The sequence below is a fragment of the Neoarius graeffei genome, chromosome 13, assembly GCF_027579695.1.
Source record: "Neoarius graeffei isolate fNeoGra1 chromosome 13, fNeoGra1.pri, whole genome shotgun sequence".
NCBI lineage: Eukaryota > Metazoa > Chordata > Actinopteri > Siluriformes > Ariidae > Neoarius > Neoarius graeffei.
The window spans coordinates 72,201,067-72,220,670 of record NC_083581.1 but is presented as its reverse complement, the minus strand read 5'-3'; the positions used below and the strand labels follow the sequence as shown (position 1 = coordinate 72,220,670).

Here is a 19,604-nt window from a genome sequence, read left to right as displayed (position 1 = left end):
GATGGTAAACCTGTTGGTACAGTTAAACGCAGCACATGAATGAGGCATCTTTATTCTCGGCTACTGTCTAGTCTAGACGCTATACCAGAGACGGTTGAAGAATCTCCACTTTGCCACATCCAATATGGCGGCGAGGATGACGTATGATTCTACGCAGAAGGCGGTGTCTATGTTTATATGTCTATGACTTCACGGTTGGCGGGATTCTCGCAGTGCGGTGTGCACATGATCAAAAGTGGAACGAAGTCTCGCTACCACAAGATAACGCGCGATTTCATAAGACTCTTTACTGGCTGTCTGTGGTGTACAGTACGTTTGTAAATGTTATGCGCTCTTTTTTCATCGTGGGAATTGATTATAGCTCTAAATAAATATTGAAGTTTTTTTAAAGAATAAGTATTGCTTTATTTACACTGGCAGTCAATGAAAAAGTCCAGGTCAATAATTCAACATATTATGCAATACGGAGTTGGGGAAATGTTTGTTTTGAGATGTTTCTATTGAATAGCGTGCACAGAAGTCATTAATGAGTTCTCCTCAATCCAAACATTTTTCAATAGTCTTCAGGGAGTGGTCTTTAGGAATCAGCTCAAAGTGCTGTTTTGGAGAAAAACAAAAATTTGTACACGGTTGAAAGGATGGGTTGGATAGCCTTTATTAAGGCCATGAAAAAGCCGACTTTTGTATTCCTTATGTCCAAGATGCCACGGTTAAATCCAGATGACAGATGGCGGGCCCTCGGCATGGTGCAAGCCGGCCTAAGTTTTTCAGAAGTTGGGCGTCGATTGAATGTCCAAACCCTGCCATGGCCTGCGTATTTACCTGATCTCAATCCCATTGAGCATTTATGGGATCACCTTGGTGTTCAGATCCAGAACCGTGTTCCTCGTCCCATGAACAGAGGTCAACTGATCCAGGCTCTTCAAGAGGAGTGGCAGGCCATTCCAGAAGACAGGATTCGCCGTTTGATTCGCAGTATGCGTCGCAGACTGACGGCTTGTATTGCTGTTGGTGGGGACAGTACTCGGTACTGAAGCTGCAACTTTCCAATTACAGGGTATCCATTTTGTTCGGACTGTACATTATGAAAGCTCACAACAATTGTGATTTTTGTTTATTCATCTCGAGTTAAATGTCAGTATATTGATCTGTAAGCTTCTAGTACATGATTTCATAGCTTATGAATAAAATTATTTTCATAAATGTCACCTGGACATTTTCATTGACTGTCAGTGTATATGCCCGTATACTATGTTTATTGAATCAAATCCATACATTCCATATAGGTTGACATGTATGGGAGTACCCACGGGAGAACATGCAAACTCCACACAGAAAGGCCCCCCCGTCAGCCACTGGGCTCGAACCCAGGACCTTCTTGCCGTGAGGCGACAGTGCTAACCACTACACCACTGTGTTGCCTGTGTGCAAATATTTATACTGAAATTAAAACTGTACAATACACAATACCACACCAGAAGCACATCAAGTACATGAGACATGCGCCAAATAAGCTCACCATGTAGTTATGCTACAGAGCCAGGCAGTGTACTACAGAGGGTAACTGAGAAAGCCAAGCACACATACATCTGGTGGGAAATTTCAGGCATATTTTTTTTACAAGTATTTTACAGGGAAATTGTTAGTAACTTATTATCTGAGAATGCACCAGAAGGCATGTAAATGTCAAAATTTTCCAGGGGAGCATGCACCCAAACCCCCTAGCATCAGTGCTCCTTTTAGCCAGCTACTTCAGATTTTCTGGAGAACCCTGTAATGGCAGAAGAAGGTTACAAATGATGATGGTGATATTTAATATGTGATGAGAGTTGAGCATTAAGTGGGTCTCTTCACCTCCACAGAGTTCAACCCAAACCACTCACACACTGCGGAAACTGCAGCATCTCACCTCCCACTCACACTAATTTCTCTTTGAACACAGAGCTTAGAAATATTTCTCGCAGAGTCTACTGTGTGTCCATTTGTGAGATGTAACTACAGATGATGAATGGTTCTGTCAGAGCAGTCGTGGGAGTAGAAGGTTACAGAGTAGGAATTCTGTGATTTTTTTTTCTTTTTAAAGCCACACTTTATGTAGCATGGAGCGAATTAAAAAGCAAAAATCTTTCCTTGTATTCACTTTTTCAGTGTGCTGAAAAAGAGTGCACAGTGGTGTTTGTATGGATGGAGTCATTTATCCACCCCACCTTCTCTGGGTTACTCAAACATAATGTGTGTATCACCAGAGAACTTGTCTTCATTCTGCTCTTTAATCCTGCTGAACGCTATGACATTCTGACAGAAAGATGGAAAGGTGACACAAGAAGACGGACGTCCATGTTGAATCTGTGGCTTGTCAGGTATGATGGAGGGAGAGCAAACTTTCCAGGGCTTCCAGCATAAAGTCTATATATTTCCATCATGATATTGCTGTTCCACCTGTCATCCTGGACTTGAAACTGAAAAAAAAAAAAAAAAAGACGTTGCAAGAGATTTCCGTATTCAGCCTGAATGTTTCCACTCCATAAAACCCACCTCTTATGTAAAGTTTAGCCTCAGCTTAGGGAAAGACAGAGCATCTGTTTGACTGAGATCATCACAGACAAAAAGTTAGCTCCTCAAGCCCTGGGATGGGCAAAGGGCCACAAGTTCTCTCCATCTTTCTCTGTCGGCTGCAAGAGACTCTATTGAACTCCAGTGAATGTTACATCTGTTGAGATCTTCTTTAAATGTGGCTCTCTGTGTCTTTTTTGAACGTCCTCTCAGGCGTTTTCCATTTCTTGGAGTCCAGACAAGTGCAGCTTTTGATGGTCTGCTGTCTGGAAGTCTTAAAATATGACCAGCAAAGCGTCGCCTCCGTTCTGTAACAATGTCATACAAGTCCCTCGTGTTTGTGCGCCTAAGAACCACTTCATCGGTGATGTGGTCTGTCCAGTGTATACCTAGAATTTTTCAAAGGCACCTTCTATGAATAGGCAAATCACTGGTCGTGCTGTGAAAACTGTCCATGCAGACGCTCATTTAAGTTTCCAAATCTGTCATTGCTTCATTCTTGAATATTTTCTATCGTGAATACTATCATTAAAAAGCTTATAATCTCTGCTTTCCAAAGAAATGATCTGGTTAAGATCTGTTCAGTACTTTGGGAGTAACGGCAGATTGAAGTTGGTACAACAGAGTAAAAACTCTGCTTGCGTGATATCGGGAAACTGCCGGTGCTTTTCTTTTTGAGTCACGGGAAACCGGTCAGGCTCTCTCTCTCTCTCTCTCTCTCTCTCTCTCCTGATCAGTTTCTGACTGGATTACTCATGAATATCAATCAGATAACTTTTATAGGGATGTTCTCTTGCTCTCACTGTTTCTGATGAAGCATTCAGCAAAATTTTCCGTCTGCTAGTTTTGATGTTATGATTCACGGGAGTCTTCGAAGTGAGTTTTCATAGCTTTACCTACTTATTTTTTTTTTAAATCAAACTGATTCCTGTAAATAAATAACTATTTTAGAATATAACTGGAGTTGTTTTGATAAAAAATATTGAGATCTTAGTGGTCGGAATGATATTTAAAAAAACCAGAAGTCAGAAACATGAGTGTCAATTTCAATTCAGTTAATGTGAGTTGTTTACTGGATGTGGCTCACACAGCTTTGCGAGGTTCGCCTTGAAAGCTGTGAATATTAATCGAAATAGGCCCTGCTTTTGAGAAATACAAAGGCCTACAGAGCACAAAGACGGGATTAGAAATAATCTTTTATTACTTGTTTTTATTATGATAGAGAATGGTAGATGTGAATGACATTCAATGCTTATTTATGCATATTTTATAACTGTACTTTTAATTTGTAATTGTAATTAACATTGATTTCTCCTTCTTTGTGATGTATAAATAAAAGTTAAGATCAGTTATATTGCACAAATAAAGCCATTTGGTGAAACTTTGAAGAAGAGAGTGTACCCATTTAACATTTTACCTAATTAGCATCATTAATACTAATTACATGATAATTTGAATAATTGGTTCTTACTAATTTTTCAACTTTTGTATGCAGTATACAATCATCTATGTGCCTGCCAATTTCCATGTAAACATCTTGAAAAATAGAAACGTTATTAAGAAAAAACATCCAATCTCATTGGTTAATGAGGCCCATTTTGGACCATGTGATCATCAGACAGAATATTACAGCAGTTTTCTAAAAATTAATCCGTTTCTTCAATTTTGATTTGTAATATCTCAAGAACAGATAAACATATTTTAATTCTGTAAAAAGTATGTTGTTCTGCATTCAATTCTCAATTCAGTGAGCACAGTTTCAAGCAATTTGGATTGAATTTGAATTTTCATCTGATACGCCTACTATGAAACACATTTAACCTCCTAAGGCCCAAGCTGTTTTTTTTACATGCATTTTTTATTTCTCTTTGCTATTTGGGCTTATTAGAACCTGATTAGAATAAAAACTAAGCATCATCTTTTGATAAGATGTACTTTTAGAGAAAAAGTATGTCCATATATGTGGATTCTTGTTCCGAATTTCCATAAAGTGCTGTCCACGCATGTGACCGCTAAGCCCTAGGAGGTTAACTTCTGAACCATTTTCGCCACGGGCGGCACGGTGGTGTAGTGGTTAGTGCTGTCGCCTCACAGCAAGAAGGTCCGGGTTCGAGCCCTCGTCGAGCCCGACGAGGGCCTTTCTGTGTGGAGTTTGCATGTTCTCCCCGTGTCTGCGTGGGTTTCCTCCGGGTGCTCCGGTTTCCCTCACAGTCCAAAGACATGCAGGTTAGGTTAACTGGTGACTCTAAATTGACCGTAGGTGTGAATGTGAGTGTGAATGGTTGTCTGTGTCTATGTGTCAGCCCTGTGATGACCTGGCGACTTGTCCAGGGTGTACCCCGCCTTTCGCCCGTAGTCAGCTGGGATAGGCTCCAGCTTGCCTGCGACCCTGTAGAACAGGATAAAGCGGCTACAGATGATGATATCTTGAACAGTTTATTGCAGGTAGACCAGGTCAGAGCTTTTCTTACTTGCATGTCCTTCTCTGAGCTTTCCATCCAAGAACCGAGATACTTGTAGTTACTGACTTCTTTAATGACTTCGCCAGAAACTGACTTGAAAGGTGTTTCTTTAGAATCTTGATTTAATAGTGTCATTTATGTCTTCTTAGCACTCATATGCAGACTGACTTTAGCAGCTTCGAAAATGTCCAAAATGGAGATGAATAATCCAATATGTAACCAGAAGGAAATCAAGTGCTTAAAAGAAAGATTTATGTTCCTCTCCATAACACAATGCACAATTGCACTTTCTCTCCAAAACCATAATCTGGGATTGATTTTTCCTGCCACAAGAAGTTTGTTTTTCTCTCCACTGCTGTAGAAGTAAATACTGAAAAGTTTTTCCCCTAAACGTGTACAGTATGCTGCAAGCGTTCGTTCCATCTAGCACCTGAAAATGTTCAGTTCACTTGTTTGTTTGGGGGAACCCATAAAATCTAGACCTTTTCACTTAAATGTGTTTCTCTGGAACACTCTCACACCTAAATACATGGGGCCTCCACCTAAATTTAGCTGGTCTTCATTACACTCCTCCGAAATCTGAGTGAATTCCAAATGCATTACTCAGAGAAAACCGTGTGTGTGTGTGTTTTATATACATCACTACAAGGACTGGAATGTGTTTGGCTGGACCTTTCACAAGAAAAAAAAAAAAAACAACCCTGCAGCGCTTATTAAAAACAAAACATATAAATAAATAAATAAAAGAAAATCTAAAAGAGCCTATATATTTCCTTTTGGTTTCTGAGGCTAAGGTTCACTTTTGGTGTAGGTCTGGCATAAAATTAGTTATTTATATTAATATTTGTGTCAATGGAAGGTCCTTAGAAGGCTATTACGGTGGTGGCACAGTGCTGTGGTGGTTATCACTGTCGCCTCACGGCAAGAAAGTTCTGGGTTTGAGGCTGACAGAGGCCTTTCTGTGTGGAGTTTTCATGTTCTCCCCATGTCTGCGTGAGTTTCCTCCCGGGTGCTCTCTTTTCCCCCACAGTCCAAAGACATGCAGATTACGTACAATGGGGCCACTGTAATTGGTGCAAGCTATAGTGGTTTCCCAGCCTGAGGCTACATCCACACGACAACGGCAACGAGATTTTTTTTTTTTAAATATCCCGTCCACATGGGCAACGGATCAGTAAAATATCAGGTACATATGGCAACGCAACGCTTGCTGAAAACGATGCAATACACATGCCACACCTCTACGTGCGCTGTAAGACGGTCCCAACGGAGACACCAGAACAATAGAAGAAGTAGACGCATGCGCATAAACCCCTTCTTCTGTAGCATTAGCCACATAAAGTTTTGATTATTAATCAGTAGCGTAAAACAAAAGACGCAGAAAGAGGAATGAATGGGGGTAGATGGAAGCCGGTACGCCAACATTCTGATATCCTCCAGAATTTTTTAATGGTCCGGAATAAATTGAATGCTACATGTTGATGGATTACTTTGTTCTTTTACGCCCTTTTTGAGGAATGTATTGTCAGACTTAAACCAACATCTGAAGAGGTGAGCTCGCTCCTTTTTTTCCCCTATTTTTGCTGGCGGGATTGTTTTTGTTTTTGGAAAGCAGTGAAAATATTTTGTAAGCGCGTTTCATGAACCAAGTTATAGGGTTTGTTGACAACTCGCATCGAGTTCGTTACACTTCTACCCGGCGTGAAGCACTGACAGTCATGTGGTTGTGACGTCATCATAAACAAATCCGTTCTACTCATCCAGACGACTTCGCAACGGCGCCGTTGCCAGATTTTTCCACTCTGGAACCCGTTCTCAAAAGATTTCGTTTTGGGGCACCCAAAACGCCGGTGCCGTGTGGACGCCAGGCCGAAACGATAAACAATTTTATCAGATTCACCTGAATCCGTTGCCGTGTGGACAGGGCCTAAATGTATGCACATATATGGCAAAGCTATTAAAATATTAAGACAAACATGTAAACGTTCAGATGAAGCAATGTCTTGTTCTCCTGTTCTCTTTCTGACATTCCTGCTCCCAGAAGTGGACAAAGTACCCAACTTCATTATTTAAGTCAAAGTACAGATCCCACTGGTCAAACGTTATTCTGATAAAGTGAAAGTTGTCCAGTCAAATTTGTACTTAAGTTAAAGTACTGAAGTACTTGCTTTTAAAAATACTTAAGTATTAAAAGTACATTTTCTGTCAATGCAATGTTGTATTATTGCACAATGCTTACAATACTTTATGCCTTTGAAGCAATCTACTGGATTTACTGACTAACTTGTCAAACCTGTAGAATAAACACCTTTAAACACAGATTTCTACATTCTATTTATTTGGCAAGATTATGCTAAAATATATCTTTTTTTCCCCAAATTTTTTTATTCAGTTTTTTTGCAGACAGTATAGAATAGTATATCAACTTTACATTCCATCAGAGCATCTGCATTAGAGGGAAAGAAAACCCCAGGATAAATCCTACTATCCCACCCCACAGCCCATGTCAGTTGTGGCCACAATAAGTGACTAATTAGTTACATAACATCAGAAAAGTAAATGAACAACAAGGGGAAGAAGAAGACAGAGTCATCTATATCCCCCGCCCTATATACCAACTATATACCAAGTTTCAAGATATTATTTGTCACAGTTTTCAAGTTCTGCTGCAGGAAACCAACCCTACCTCTTTACACCGACCTCAGCAGCCCATAGCATAAACCTACCAGACCTTTGGTCCAGGTGAGCTAAAAATTTAAATTTCTCACATTTCTTAGTATCAAAAGGCACATAGACATTACTTATTCAACACATATACCAACTTTCAAGACCATACCACTCATAGTTTTCAAGTTCTGCTCCGGAAACAAAACCTACCCCTAAGACTAACCTGAGAGACTAAGTCTGAAATTGTTTCCATGGAAACATGAAAAATTAAAATTTCTCACATTTCTTAGTACGAAAAAGCACATCTACATCATCTTGTTAACATGTATACCGAGTTTCAAATCCCTATCATGAATAGTTTTGGATATATGCTCCGGAAATGAACATTGCTCTTAGAAACTAAGTCAAAATCTATTTTTTACATAAAAATTTGAAAAATACTTTTTTTCAAAAATCAAAAATAGCAAAAGGCAGCAGTTCACATGTTGCTTGATATGTATACAAAGTTTCATGAAGATATCTTCAGTAGTTTTAATGATATGGCCCGGAAATGAAAACGTGACCGGATGGATGGACAGCCGGATAGACAGCCGGCCGGCCGGCCGGCCGGCCAGACTGATGGATGGAACCCCGTTTCTATATCCCCCACCGAACTTCATTTGGGCAGGGGTAAAAAAAAGGAGGGGAAGGAGAAGGGGTCTCTCTCTCTCTCTCTCTCTCTCTTTCTCCAGCAGCTAATTCCTCAGGTTTTATGAAATTATGTCAGAGATCCCTTCTGTGAGAACCTTAACTTCTCTAACTGCAGACATCGTAAGATTTCATGTATCCAGCTGTTGTGAGTTGGGGGAGAAACATGTTTCCATTTGAGAAGAATGGTACACCTGGCCAGCAGGGTACTGAAGGCAATGACACGCTGTGTAGTAAGGGAGGGAGGGAGACCAAACAGATCAGTCAAGGGGTTTGGTTCTAAATTTGTATTGAGCGCCCATTTGAGACTTTGGAATATATCGGACCAAAAGTTGGTCAGCCTCGGGCACGTCCAGAACATGTGTGAATGGTCAGCTGGAAATTTCTTGCAGCAGTTACAAGCATCACTGTGATTGGGATATATTATTTTAGCAAATTTAACATTGGTAAAATGGGCTCTATGGAGCACCTTCCACTGCAGTAGACTGTGCCTTGCACATATAGACAAAGAATGGAAGGCATACGTATTTCTGAAAGGACTTCAAAGAAGTTAATGTTATTCATGTTAGCGTAACTCTGTTTTTACATGCTAACTGTGTCCATGTTAACTAGCTATGTGTTAACATTAGCCGTGGACAAGGCTACGGCAACTTGACAGGCAAATCCATCAAAAGTCATTTGACTAACCAGACTGCATAGTGATTGCAACTAGCTCTAAAAGCACAGACAACTTCATTGCAAGCTTTCTCATGGAATAAAACATTTACAGAAGAAGAAACCTTTATTTGTCACATGCATCCTCTGCATTTAACCCATCTGAAGCAGTGAACACACACACACACAGAGCAGTGGGCAGCCACACACTAGAGCGCCCAGGGAGCAGTCAGGGGTTTGGTACCTCGCTCAAGGGCACCTCAGCCCAAGGCTGCCCCACATTAACCTAACTGCATGTCTTTGGACTGTGGGGGAAACTAGAGCACCCGGGGGAAACCCACACAGACACGGGGAGAACATGCAGACTCCACAGAGAAAGGCCCTCGCTGGCCGCTGGGTTCAAACCCAGAACCTTCTTGCTGTGAGGCGGCCGTGCTAACCACTACACCACCGTGCCACCCACACATAGCTCAATATGCTTCCGCAGGTTGGACCGCGAGTTTTTGTAAGGCAAGGCAAGGCAAGTTTATTTATATAGCACATTTCATACACAATGGCAGTTCAATGTGCTTTACAGAAGCAAAAACAAAAACAGTAAACAATAGAGAAATAAAATTACATAAAATAATTTTATTTTTAATCTAAAACAATTAATTAAAAGAATTAAAAGAAAATAATAAGAATTAAACAATAGTAGAAATAAAATAATAAAATGCCAAAAAGAAAAAAGGAGAAAAAGAAAAAGAAACCAGCGGAATAAAATAGAATAAAATTAAAGTAAATTTAAAACATACAGAGAAAATCAAGATTATAAAAAATGTAAAAAAATATTAATTATTTAACAGAAAGCATCTGAGAACAGCTTGGTCTTTAACCTAGATTTGAAGCTGCCAACAGCAGGAGCATTTTTAATGTCCTCTGGCAGTTGGTTCCATAGCTGTACTGCATAGTAGCTAAAAGCTGCTTCACCACACTTTGTTTTAACAACTGGTTTTAATAGTAAATTTTTCTGTTGCGATCTGGTAGATCTGATTGGGTTAGGCCGCTGCAACATATCAGAGAGGTAATTGGGCCCTGTACCATTTAGAGATTTATACACAATGAACCTATATTTGTAGGCTGTGATGTGCCCCATTTTAGGCAAGCAAAGCAAACATCTCATCTCATTATCTCTAGCCGCGTTATCCTGTTCTGCAGGCAAGCTGGAGCCTATCCCAGCTGACTACGGGCGAAAGGCAGGGTACACCCTGGACAAGTCGCCAGGTCATCACAGGGCTGACACATAGACACAGACAACCATTCACACCTACATAGACACAGACAACCATTCACTCCACACAGAAAGGCCCTCGCCGGCCACAGGGCTCGAACCCGGACCTTCTTGCTGTGAGGCGACAGCGCTAACCACTACACCACCATGCCGCCCCAAAGCAAACATTTAAAATGAAATGAATCTCTATTCCTTTCAGAAAACTGAAACTGAAACATGGGTTCCTGGGCTATGGGTGTGTCCATTCCTCAGAAGAACCACCTCCTTCCATTCCGCCATCAACTGATTGTGTTCAAATAATGCTGCTGAGAAATCACTGAACTTGATTTTGGATGTAACGTGACCTTAGTAAGGTATTAGGCAGAGACCCGTCCACCCGTAAATTTGACGGGCGATTGCCGATTTCAACGGGCAAGTATACACACAGACGGATACTGAAACGGACGATAATGCCGAAAATTTTCGCACATGAATACTCCCACATGTCATCCGATAAATCCAGTTATGTTCCGCCCACACACGGACTGGCCATCGGGAGTAGCGGGAGTTTTCCCGGTGGGCTGGTGGTTCAGCGTGGGCCGGCGGAGAAAAAAAAAAAAAAAAAAAACAGTTGCGCGCTGGCCTTTAATATGATAAGCAATGTTAACAGTTTCTTTAACAAACTGTTAACATTGCTTATTACAGTTGCGCGCTGGCCTTTAATATGATAAGCAATGTTAACAGTTTGTTAAAGAAACTGTTAACATTGCTTATCATATTAAAGGCCAGCGCGCAACTGTTTTTTTTTTTTTTTTTTCTCCGCTGGCCCACACTGAACCACCGGCCCACTGGGAAAACTCCCGCTACTCCCGATGGCCAGTCCGTGTGTGGTTCCGCCATCATTTACAAATCGTAAGAAACACAGTTTAATACGAAAAATACTGAAAACTTGAAATGAAAAATCAGAATATTTCATCGTTTCCGCCATTTTGGCCCGCACTGAATCTTGTAACATGCGGACTGAATAAATCGCGAATTCTGATTGGTCGAAAATTGCCAAACACCCTGCGTTGTAGTTTCCTCTTTCTTGGCGGGAGAACCGCATTTTTTTTTGCTGACTCACTCTTCTGGATCAAGATGAATCCCAACAAACGCCCCAAATTGAATGTGACAAAAACTGATTCGTTTTTCCACAAAAAGACAGAAAAGGTATGTGTGATACATTGATTAACAAGGGGGGTTCATTGGGGTATGGTAAAATAGAATACTGTTGGTTTTTTTTTTTATTAAATACTGTAACTAGATCAAAAGATTATATACAATTCATTGTTGTTTATTTTCTTTTCACTTTTGTTACCAAATCAGACACCATACATACATCTGATACATTCAGGAGTGAAACTGAAAAAAATACAAAGTAAAAATATGCAATATTTCTGATCAAAAATTACACGCCATTTCACCCTGAAAATGTCCTAGAATGCAGGAAATGAAGTCTAAATTTCAAAAATTTTCTGGGGGGGCATGCCCCCAGACCCCCCTAGAGGGACTTCGCGCCTGCGGCGCTCATCTTCGCACCTGCGGCGCTTATCAGGATTATATAAATATATTATTTTTGACTGGTAAATTTCTTTTTCTGCCTAATACCCTAGACCTTAGTGATTACTGATAGGCTGTTTCAGTGTCATCTGCAAAAAAAAAAAAATCACGTTTTCGAAAAAGAAAAGAAAAAAACATCCAGTTTCAAAGCTGCTTCATGGTAACGAGTAACAAGGATCTTGATAGAAATGTAGTGGAGTGAAAAGAACAATATTTGTCTTTCAAATGTAATGAAGTTTGTCATAAGTTTCCAAAAAAAAAAAATACTCAAGTAAAGTATAGATACTCAAAAAGCGTACTTAAGGACCGTACTCAAGGAACTGTACTTCGTTACTGTCCACCTCTGCCTGTTCCTCAAGTGAAGCCATGTTACCACGACGCCATATTAACCCCATTGGGACCTGTTTCATTTTGTTGTACAAATTCAAAAAGAGCACTTCATATTTTCATGTAAATTTAATTGCTTGAGTTCATGGCCTGATATATATTTTTTTAGAAACTGTTTTTATGCTCCATAAAACTTTGTAGTGCACACTACTTGGCAATGAATTCACCACTCAACCTTGCTTCATTCCTGTGGTACAGACTTGAAACACTTGCATTCAAATCCACTGTTTTTATTGTCACAACTGCAAAAAAAAAAAGATCAAAGAGCGTCTGTAATGGTATGGTGTATCGCTGCTGTACTGTTTTACAGAAGAGACGCAGCCTGTGTCACAGCTGAGCAGGACTGTGGTAGCGCAGGGGCCTGCATCTCTGTCGGCTCCCCCTACCCCAGACTCCCCTGGCCCCTCTACCGGTGCCCTCATGCCAAGCCCTACCACTCCTCTTCCCCAACCTGCAAGCAGCTCCTCGCCTGGTTGTGGGTCTTCGAACCTGGAGCCAGCTGGAGCACCAGGAGCGACTGCAGGAGCAGCGGCTACTTCTGGCAATGGAGAGACGGAGGAGGACAAAGCCAAGAAACTGCTGTACTGCTCACTCTGCAAAGTAGCCGTCAACTCACTCTCTCAGCTGGAGGCTCACAACAAAGGTGAGCTTTTCCACAAATCTGAGCTGAAGCTCATAGGCGGTCTTTCCACTGGGCAAAGTCGGGCAATTGCCCTGAGCCTCGTCCAATCAGGGGCCTCGTCGTCGCGTTACGGTATTCCTGTTTTCCTGCATGCATCATCATTTACTATGTAATAATTCATTGTGATTATACATATTTTCCACTCGACATGAACCACATTGCTACGAAAATAATAAAAGCAATAAAGCATGATTCACGTGTAATCCTACAGCTAGATTCACAAGCAAAACCACCAGTATGTGACGTGATGTCCCGCACAGCTAGGCAACGACGCGAGCGGGCTGAATACATGCACCACCATCTAGCTCTAGCTGTAGAGCCCTCGTAAAATTTTTTGTTAAAGTAAAATCAGAATGAAACGATTTCTAAGTGGCAGTGAGAAAAGGAAGAGGAAAAAGAATAGCGAGCAGTTTGTTGAAAAGCTACCGAAATTAACAACCTTCTTCCACACAAGTTCTTCCACCGAAGAAGAACCCAGGGCCAGCACATCTAATGAGCTGGGTTTTGCCAACAGCAATGCTAGCTGCAGTGGTAGTCGTAGAGATATCGATATTATACCACCAGCATCACAAATTAACTCGTCTCGCAACGAGCATGAACCAGACTGATAGATGGGCACACCGACAGCAGCGCACATAGACAGACAGGCACACACACACACTCTCTCCTTTACTGACACACACACACACACACACACACACACACACACACACACACACACACACACAGCTTATATTCAGATATTCAGTGATCTTTATTGGGGGTTTTTCAATCATTTCCATGTGTTCACAATAAATATTGTTCGTCAGTACGTATGATTCATCATCTCATTATTATTACAGATGTATGGGTTGGGGTTGAGGGGGGGGCCTCCAAATTGTCCTTTGCCCAGAGCCTCAGATTTCCTAAAACCGCCCCTGCTGAAGCTCTGCAGGTTTATCCGACACAACCAAACATAAGTTTCTCCATCTAAATGGCAGTACATGCCATGAATAATTGCACAAAGAATGCATTATAGATATATATTTTTAAACAAACCTGCACACCTTTTCTAACTCATATGCGCCTTACTAGTCTTTCTGTTTTAAACATGCATCTGGATTTGTGCTTTTATAATTTAAAGGTTCTAAGTGCAAAGTTGAATTCTGGGCAAAATGTTCTATTTCTATTGCTGTTGGAGTTTTGAGATGTTTCGCTGCTGCACACACACACCGTGTATCCTATGTGTGAATGTTTTGCCGAGATAAAAGGCATCATGCATTTTACGATTCCGGAGATTGCCGAAGCAAGCGAGCAGCAATATCACGTGACCACCATGGGGCATCTTTGACCTACTTTTAATCAAAACAAGTCAGCATGGGCAAACATAGCGGACTCGGCTCTCCCGCCAGCGGAAATGAAAACGAAAGCCTGCCTAGTGAGTACGACTGCAAGATAGAGCAAGGTTAGGTGATGTCATTTTTCTGGACCAATAACTAAATCATTCTAGCTAGCGCTTAGCTATCTTAGAAAGCATGGGTTCGACTCCATGGTAGTGAGTATGGACTTGTACACCTGATGTTTTGATCTTACAGAGAAAGAAATGATAACACAAAAGCAGTAACAGAGAAAAGATACATTCGTCTATGTCAGTGGTTCTCAAACTTTTTTCACCAAGTACCACCTCAGAAAATACTTGGCTCTCCAAGTACCACCATAATGACCAACATTAAAATACGGTAGCGTAGTAGGCCTAAGTATTCATTAAAAACAAGGCGGAAGTTTTATTTAACAAGTATATTTAATATTGTTGGCCACTGTAACATTACACAGTACTTTGAACAGTAACACTGTGTTTAAATATAGGAAAATAAAACACTGTACTTAAATAATGAATCAAATAAATTGGCCAAATCTGCAACATCTGTAGTCTCATCAAGCTGTATGGTAAAATATCTACTGTTCTTAATGCGCTCAATCAGTGTCTTTTTAACATCGTCAGCCATGTCGTTTATTCTCCTTGACGCGGTGTCATTTGAAAGCGGCACCAAGTTTAACTCTCTGGCAGCTTTCTCTCCACACATGATACGTGTCATCTCTTTGGCTAATGGCAAACACAGCAGTTCCCCGATTGTGTGCTGCTTACCGGCTCTGGCGATCAGGAGGCTGGCACGATATGAAGCTTCCTGTGCTTTGGCTACGGGTGTACCATAGGACAGAATGGTGGACTTGGACTGCTTCAGTTCATCACGTTTTCGTTAAAAAAAAAATCCATTGGTTTGTCCTTTAGTGCTGTGTGTTTGGTTGTAAGATGCCGTTTGAGATGCGATGGTTTCATGGACTCATTGCTCAGAACGTCCCCGCATACAACACACTGCGGCCTGGGCAGCTCCTCTGTCCCGCTCCAAATGAATCCCAGTTTTATGTATTTTTCGTCATACTTCCTCCTTACTGGTTTCTGCCATTTGCTAGCAGTTCTGGGGCTGGTTTTGCCACTGTCGTTAGCATCTGCGCTCGGCTCACACATCCTCTTCAGTTCTCCCTCTCTCCTGATCCACGCTCGCATTCGCGGATTTAAGCCACGACAGTAATTTTGTCGTACTCGTCATAATTAGCAAAGCCACCTCCACCTTTTCCCATCACAGCCTAGTCTACCAATGGCGGATAGCCGTCTGTCAGCGGAACCGGCAGGAATGCGTACGTACGCTACGTATGGCTACCCAGAAGCACTTGCAAACTTTTTAAAATTATTAACTTAATTTGTATCTCCTTTCATTTTCTTGTCATCGGTTGATAAGATATTTTTATCCATTCGGATATTATGGATAGTATTTCACGTTTTATTTTATTTTTTAAATTTTATTTATATTTAATTAAGTGATTCTTTGGCGTACCACTAGAATGGAGCCCGCGTACCACTAGTGGTACGCGTACCACTAGTGGTACGCGTACCACAGTTTGAGAATCACTGGTCTATGTATTTGTTTCACGGATCTATTCACGAATGTCAACCACAAATTACCTACATCCCTGCGACTCAAAACTCTCCAAGATCGATGCAGAGTTACGATGTTTTCCGCACGTCGCCATCTTGGTGTGACGCGGTTCTGTAGTTATGCTAATTAGTTAAAGCTCCTCCCTCGCGTTCGGCTGTTTCCTGTTTCCGTAGGGCCATACCGTACTGTTTACGTCAAGAGGTTGGAAAACGGTCCCAAAGCGAAGAAAAAGCGACCCTCAGGACATCAAAATGATCACATCTTGTCCACATGACATTGTTCTTGCGAGACATAGGAAAATGCCACACACAATAAAAAAATGTTAAAACTTCAGTTGACTTTGAAATCAGCACCTTTAAATAGCAAAACCTATTCGACTTCGGAACATAGTCTAGTCATCAAATTAACAACTTCAGCACTCATCTTTGGTTGCAGTTCCAAAAAAGAAAAAATAAAGGCACATTGTAAGACACATACACATTATGTTTCTTCTTAGCTGTCAGAATTGTTGCCACATGTTTGCCAGGAGCTTGGATACCTACCCTGCTGAAAACATAATTATTTAACCAAATCACTTCCTGAATAATACAAGCATTAACTTGCATTTTGAGCTGCAGAATTGTGCCCTCAATGCTACACTTGACCTAGTTGCAGTGCCACACTAGGAATTACAGCCACCTTGAAACGAGTGTTTGGAGGACTAAAATCAGATAGTTGCTCCGTCTCTCTTGGAGAGTTTTCACTTATTTGTGATTTACACAAGACTCGACTCCATTACAATGCCCCAGAGGTGACGTCAAACCTTACTTACTTATTTTGTTTTTTGTGTTTGTGCGTGTGGTGATGATGATGATGATGATGAAAGAGGACCAGAGTTTTGTAATATGTCCAAAAATCTGACTTTTCCTTAAATGTGCATCTTTTAATATTGAGAAGTTTTCTAGGCCTAAATCTAGACCTGTATCTATTCTAGTAATAGGGCAAAGGGGGGCACAGCTTTGGGCCCCACACTTTTTTGCTTTTAAAAAAAAAGATATCGTATAAATAATGTAACTTTATTAACAGTGTAGGGCGGCATGGTGGTGTAGCGGTTAGCACTGTCGCCTCACAGCAAGAAGGTTCTGGGTTCGAGCCCAGTGGCCAACAGGGTCCTTTCTGTGCGGAGTTTGCATGTTCTCCCCGTGTCCGCGTGGGTTTCCTCCGGGTGCTCCGGTTTCCCCCACAGTCCAAAGACATGCAGGTTAGGTTAACTGGTGACTCTAAATTGACCGTAGGTGTGAATGTGAGTGTGAATGGTTGTGTGTGTCAGTCCTGCAATGACCTGGCAACTTGTCCAGGGTGTACCCCACCTCCCGCTTATAGTCAGCTGGGATAGACTCCAGCTTGCCCGCAACCCTGCACAGGATAAGCGGTTATGGATAATGGATGGATAGATTAACAGTGCAATAGAACAAACACATAATTACAAGTTAACTAGCATCAAATCCAATGATAAAAGTGCAACAGTTTTCCAACAAGTCATCTCATCTCATTATCTCTAGCCGCTTTATCCTGTTCTACAGGGTCACAGGCAAGCTGGAGCCTATCCCAGCTGACTATGGGCGAAAGGCGGGGTACACCCTGGACAAGTCGCCAGGTCATCACAGGGCTGACACATAGACACAGACAACCATTCACACTCACATTCACACCTACGGTCAATTTAGAGTCACCAGTTAACCTAACCTGCATGTATTTGGACTGTGGGAGAAACCGGAGGAAACCCACGCAGACACGGGGAGAACATGCAAACTCCGCACAGAAAGGCCCTCGCCGGCCACGGAGCTCGAACCCGGACCTTCTTGCTGTGAGGCGACAGCGCTAACCACTACACCACCGTGCCGCCCCGTTTTCCAACAAGTCAACTTTTTAAAAAATTTTTTAATTTAATTTAATTTTTTTTTTTACAGTTGAGCCTATTCCCTACAGGTGTAGGGCAGTAAGCCCCCAGCAGAAGAGTCCAACTTTCCCCCCAATGTCATCAAAAGTCATAAGTCCTTCCCACACCAGAACCTGGTCTTCCCAGGCAGCCTCTTGTCCCAGTACTAACCAGGCCCTTAAGGCAGTGCCGAAATCCGTTTCCGTAGTCCTCGGCCTCTCGCCCACACAGCTAGGGTTACAGTGGGGGGCGGGTCCTTTGGTAACCGCAAGAGTTTGACTCCCTACTCACATCTGTATTGCAGCATGCCTTGCCAGATGGCAGTAGGCACCATTTTTATGATGGTCTTTGGTATGAACCAACCACAAGTAGAACTCACGATCTCCCAATTGAGAGGCGGACATGCTAACTACTAAGCCAGCTTGTGTCCCCCCACCAATGTAGTGGGGCCCAATACCCTACAGGACTTAATACCCCCTTTGCCCTAATCATATCATTTCAAAGACACTATGAAAAGTGATTCGCAGTGGAAAAATTGGCATGTATCTCATTTGATTCTTTATTTTAGGATTTACTTTTTTTGGGCCCAGAAATTAGCTCCACCCCCATTCAGAACTTCCCTGCTCAGCTCTGAACCTTTTCCGAACAAAACGAAATAATAAGCAAGCAAGCGAACAAAAACAGCACGAAACATGCATCGTTTTAGCAGAGGGGATGGGATCAGTTATGGGAAGGGAGACGTTTAAGTCCATTTTTTCATTGCAGTTTACCACATGGACACCAGAGGTCTCTCAAATTTTACATTTTACGACTTACAAGTGCTTACAGAAACACCTGCTTGGCTAAGGTTAAGCTAAAGCCCTGGCAGACAGATCACAAGAAGCACACAGGGTCAGCCAGATGATTTTTAAAAAATTATTTACTTAAGTGCTTATTGAAGAGGTAGGTCTTCAGTGTTTGAAGACATTACATTACAGGCATTTAGCAGACGCTGTTATCCAAAGCAACATACAACATACCCAGAGCAGCTGGTACCTTGCTCAAGGGCACTTCAGGCATTCCTGCTGGTCCAGGGAATCAAACCGGTGACTTTTTGGTCCCAAAGCTGCTTCTCTAACCATTACGCCATGGCTTACCCGTTAGACAACAAGTGAGTCAGGTGTTCAGACAGCCAGGATGTTCATTCTTCCAGGACAGAGAAGAGAACCCTGACTGATATATGACTTTCCTGCAAGACATCCATCGAGACTGTTACAAACTTTTCTTTTTCATGACTTCATCTGTTGATTTGGCCCAGGCCAGTAGTATTAAAACTGGATATTCTGTTTGGATAGGTTGATTCGAGCAGAAAACGTGCCAAGCTAGTTGAGCCATTACGACAATTTCCACATCATTTAAAGCATCACCTAAATCAACCTTGTTTGATACCTTTTCAAGTACCGTTTCTTGGGAACGTAGCATAAGTAGCACATGCCCTGATTTTCTGTGTGCACACAAACAGGTTTTGAAAACAAACTTTGCAGATTGATTGGAATGATTTGTTATAGAAGGGATGAGAGGCAATAATCAAGGCTTACATTGTGCCTTGCAATCTGTCTGGACGTTATGCAACTATTTCATCAAGCAAATCTCTAAAAGCTAGCGAGGCCCAAAAATAATAGCACGTTTTACAGCAGAGTGAAGGGAAAAAAGTCTAAAAAGCAGGAAGCGCTGAGTTCTCATGGCGACAGCTTACTTAGTTTGCTGATCACACTCATCTCATCTGTTTGTT

General features: G+C 41.7%; 1 protein-coding gene across 3 annotated transcripts in view; it reads left to right on the top strand.

Moving 5' to 3' along the window:
• Positions 1-19,604, top strand: part of znf385a (zinc finger protein 385A) — a 215,615-nt gene that overhangs the window by 184,547 nt on the left and 11,464 nt on the right. For all 3 annotated transcript variants that reach the window (XM_060938484.1, XM_060938486.1, XM_060938485.1), the window contains one exon: positions 12,569-12,901. In XM_060938484.1, coding sequence (XP_060794467.1) covers positions 12,569-12,901 — 333 coding nt within the window. The remainder of the gene's footprint in view (positions 1-12,568; positions 12,902-19,604) is intronic.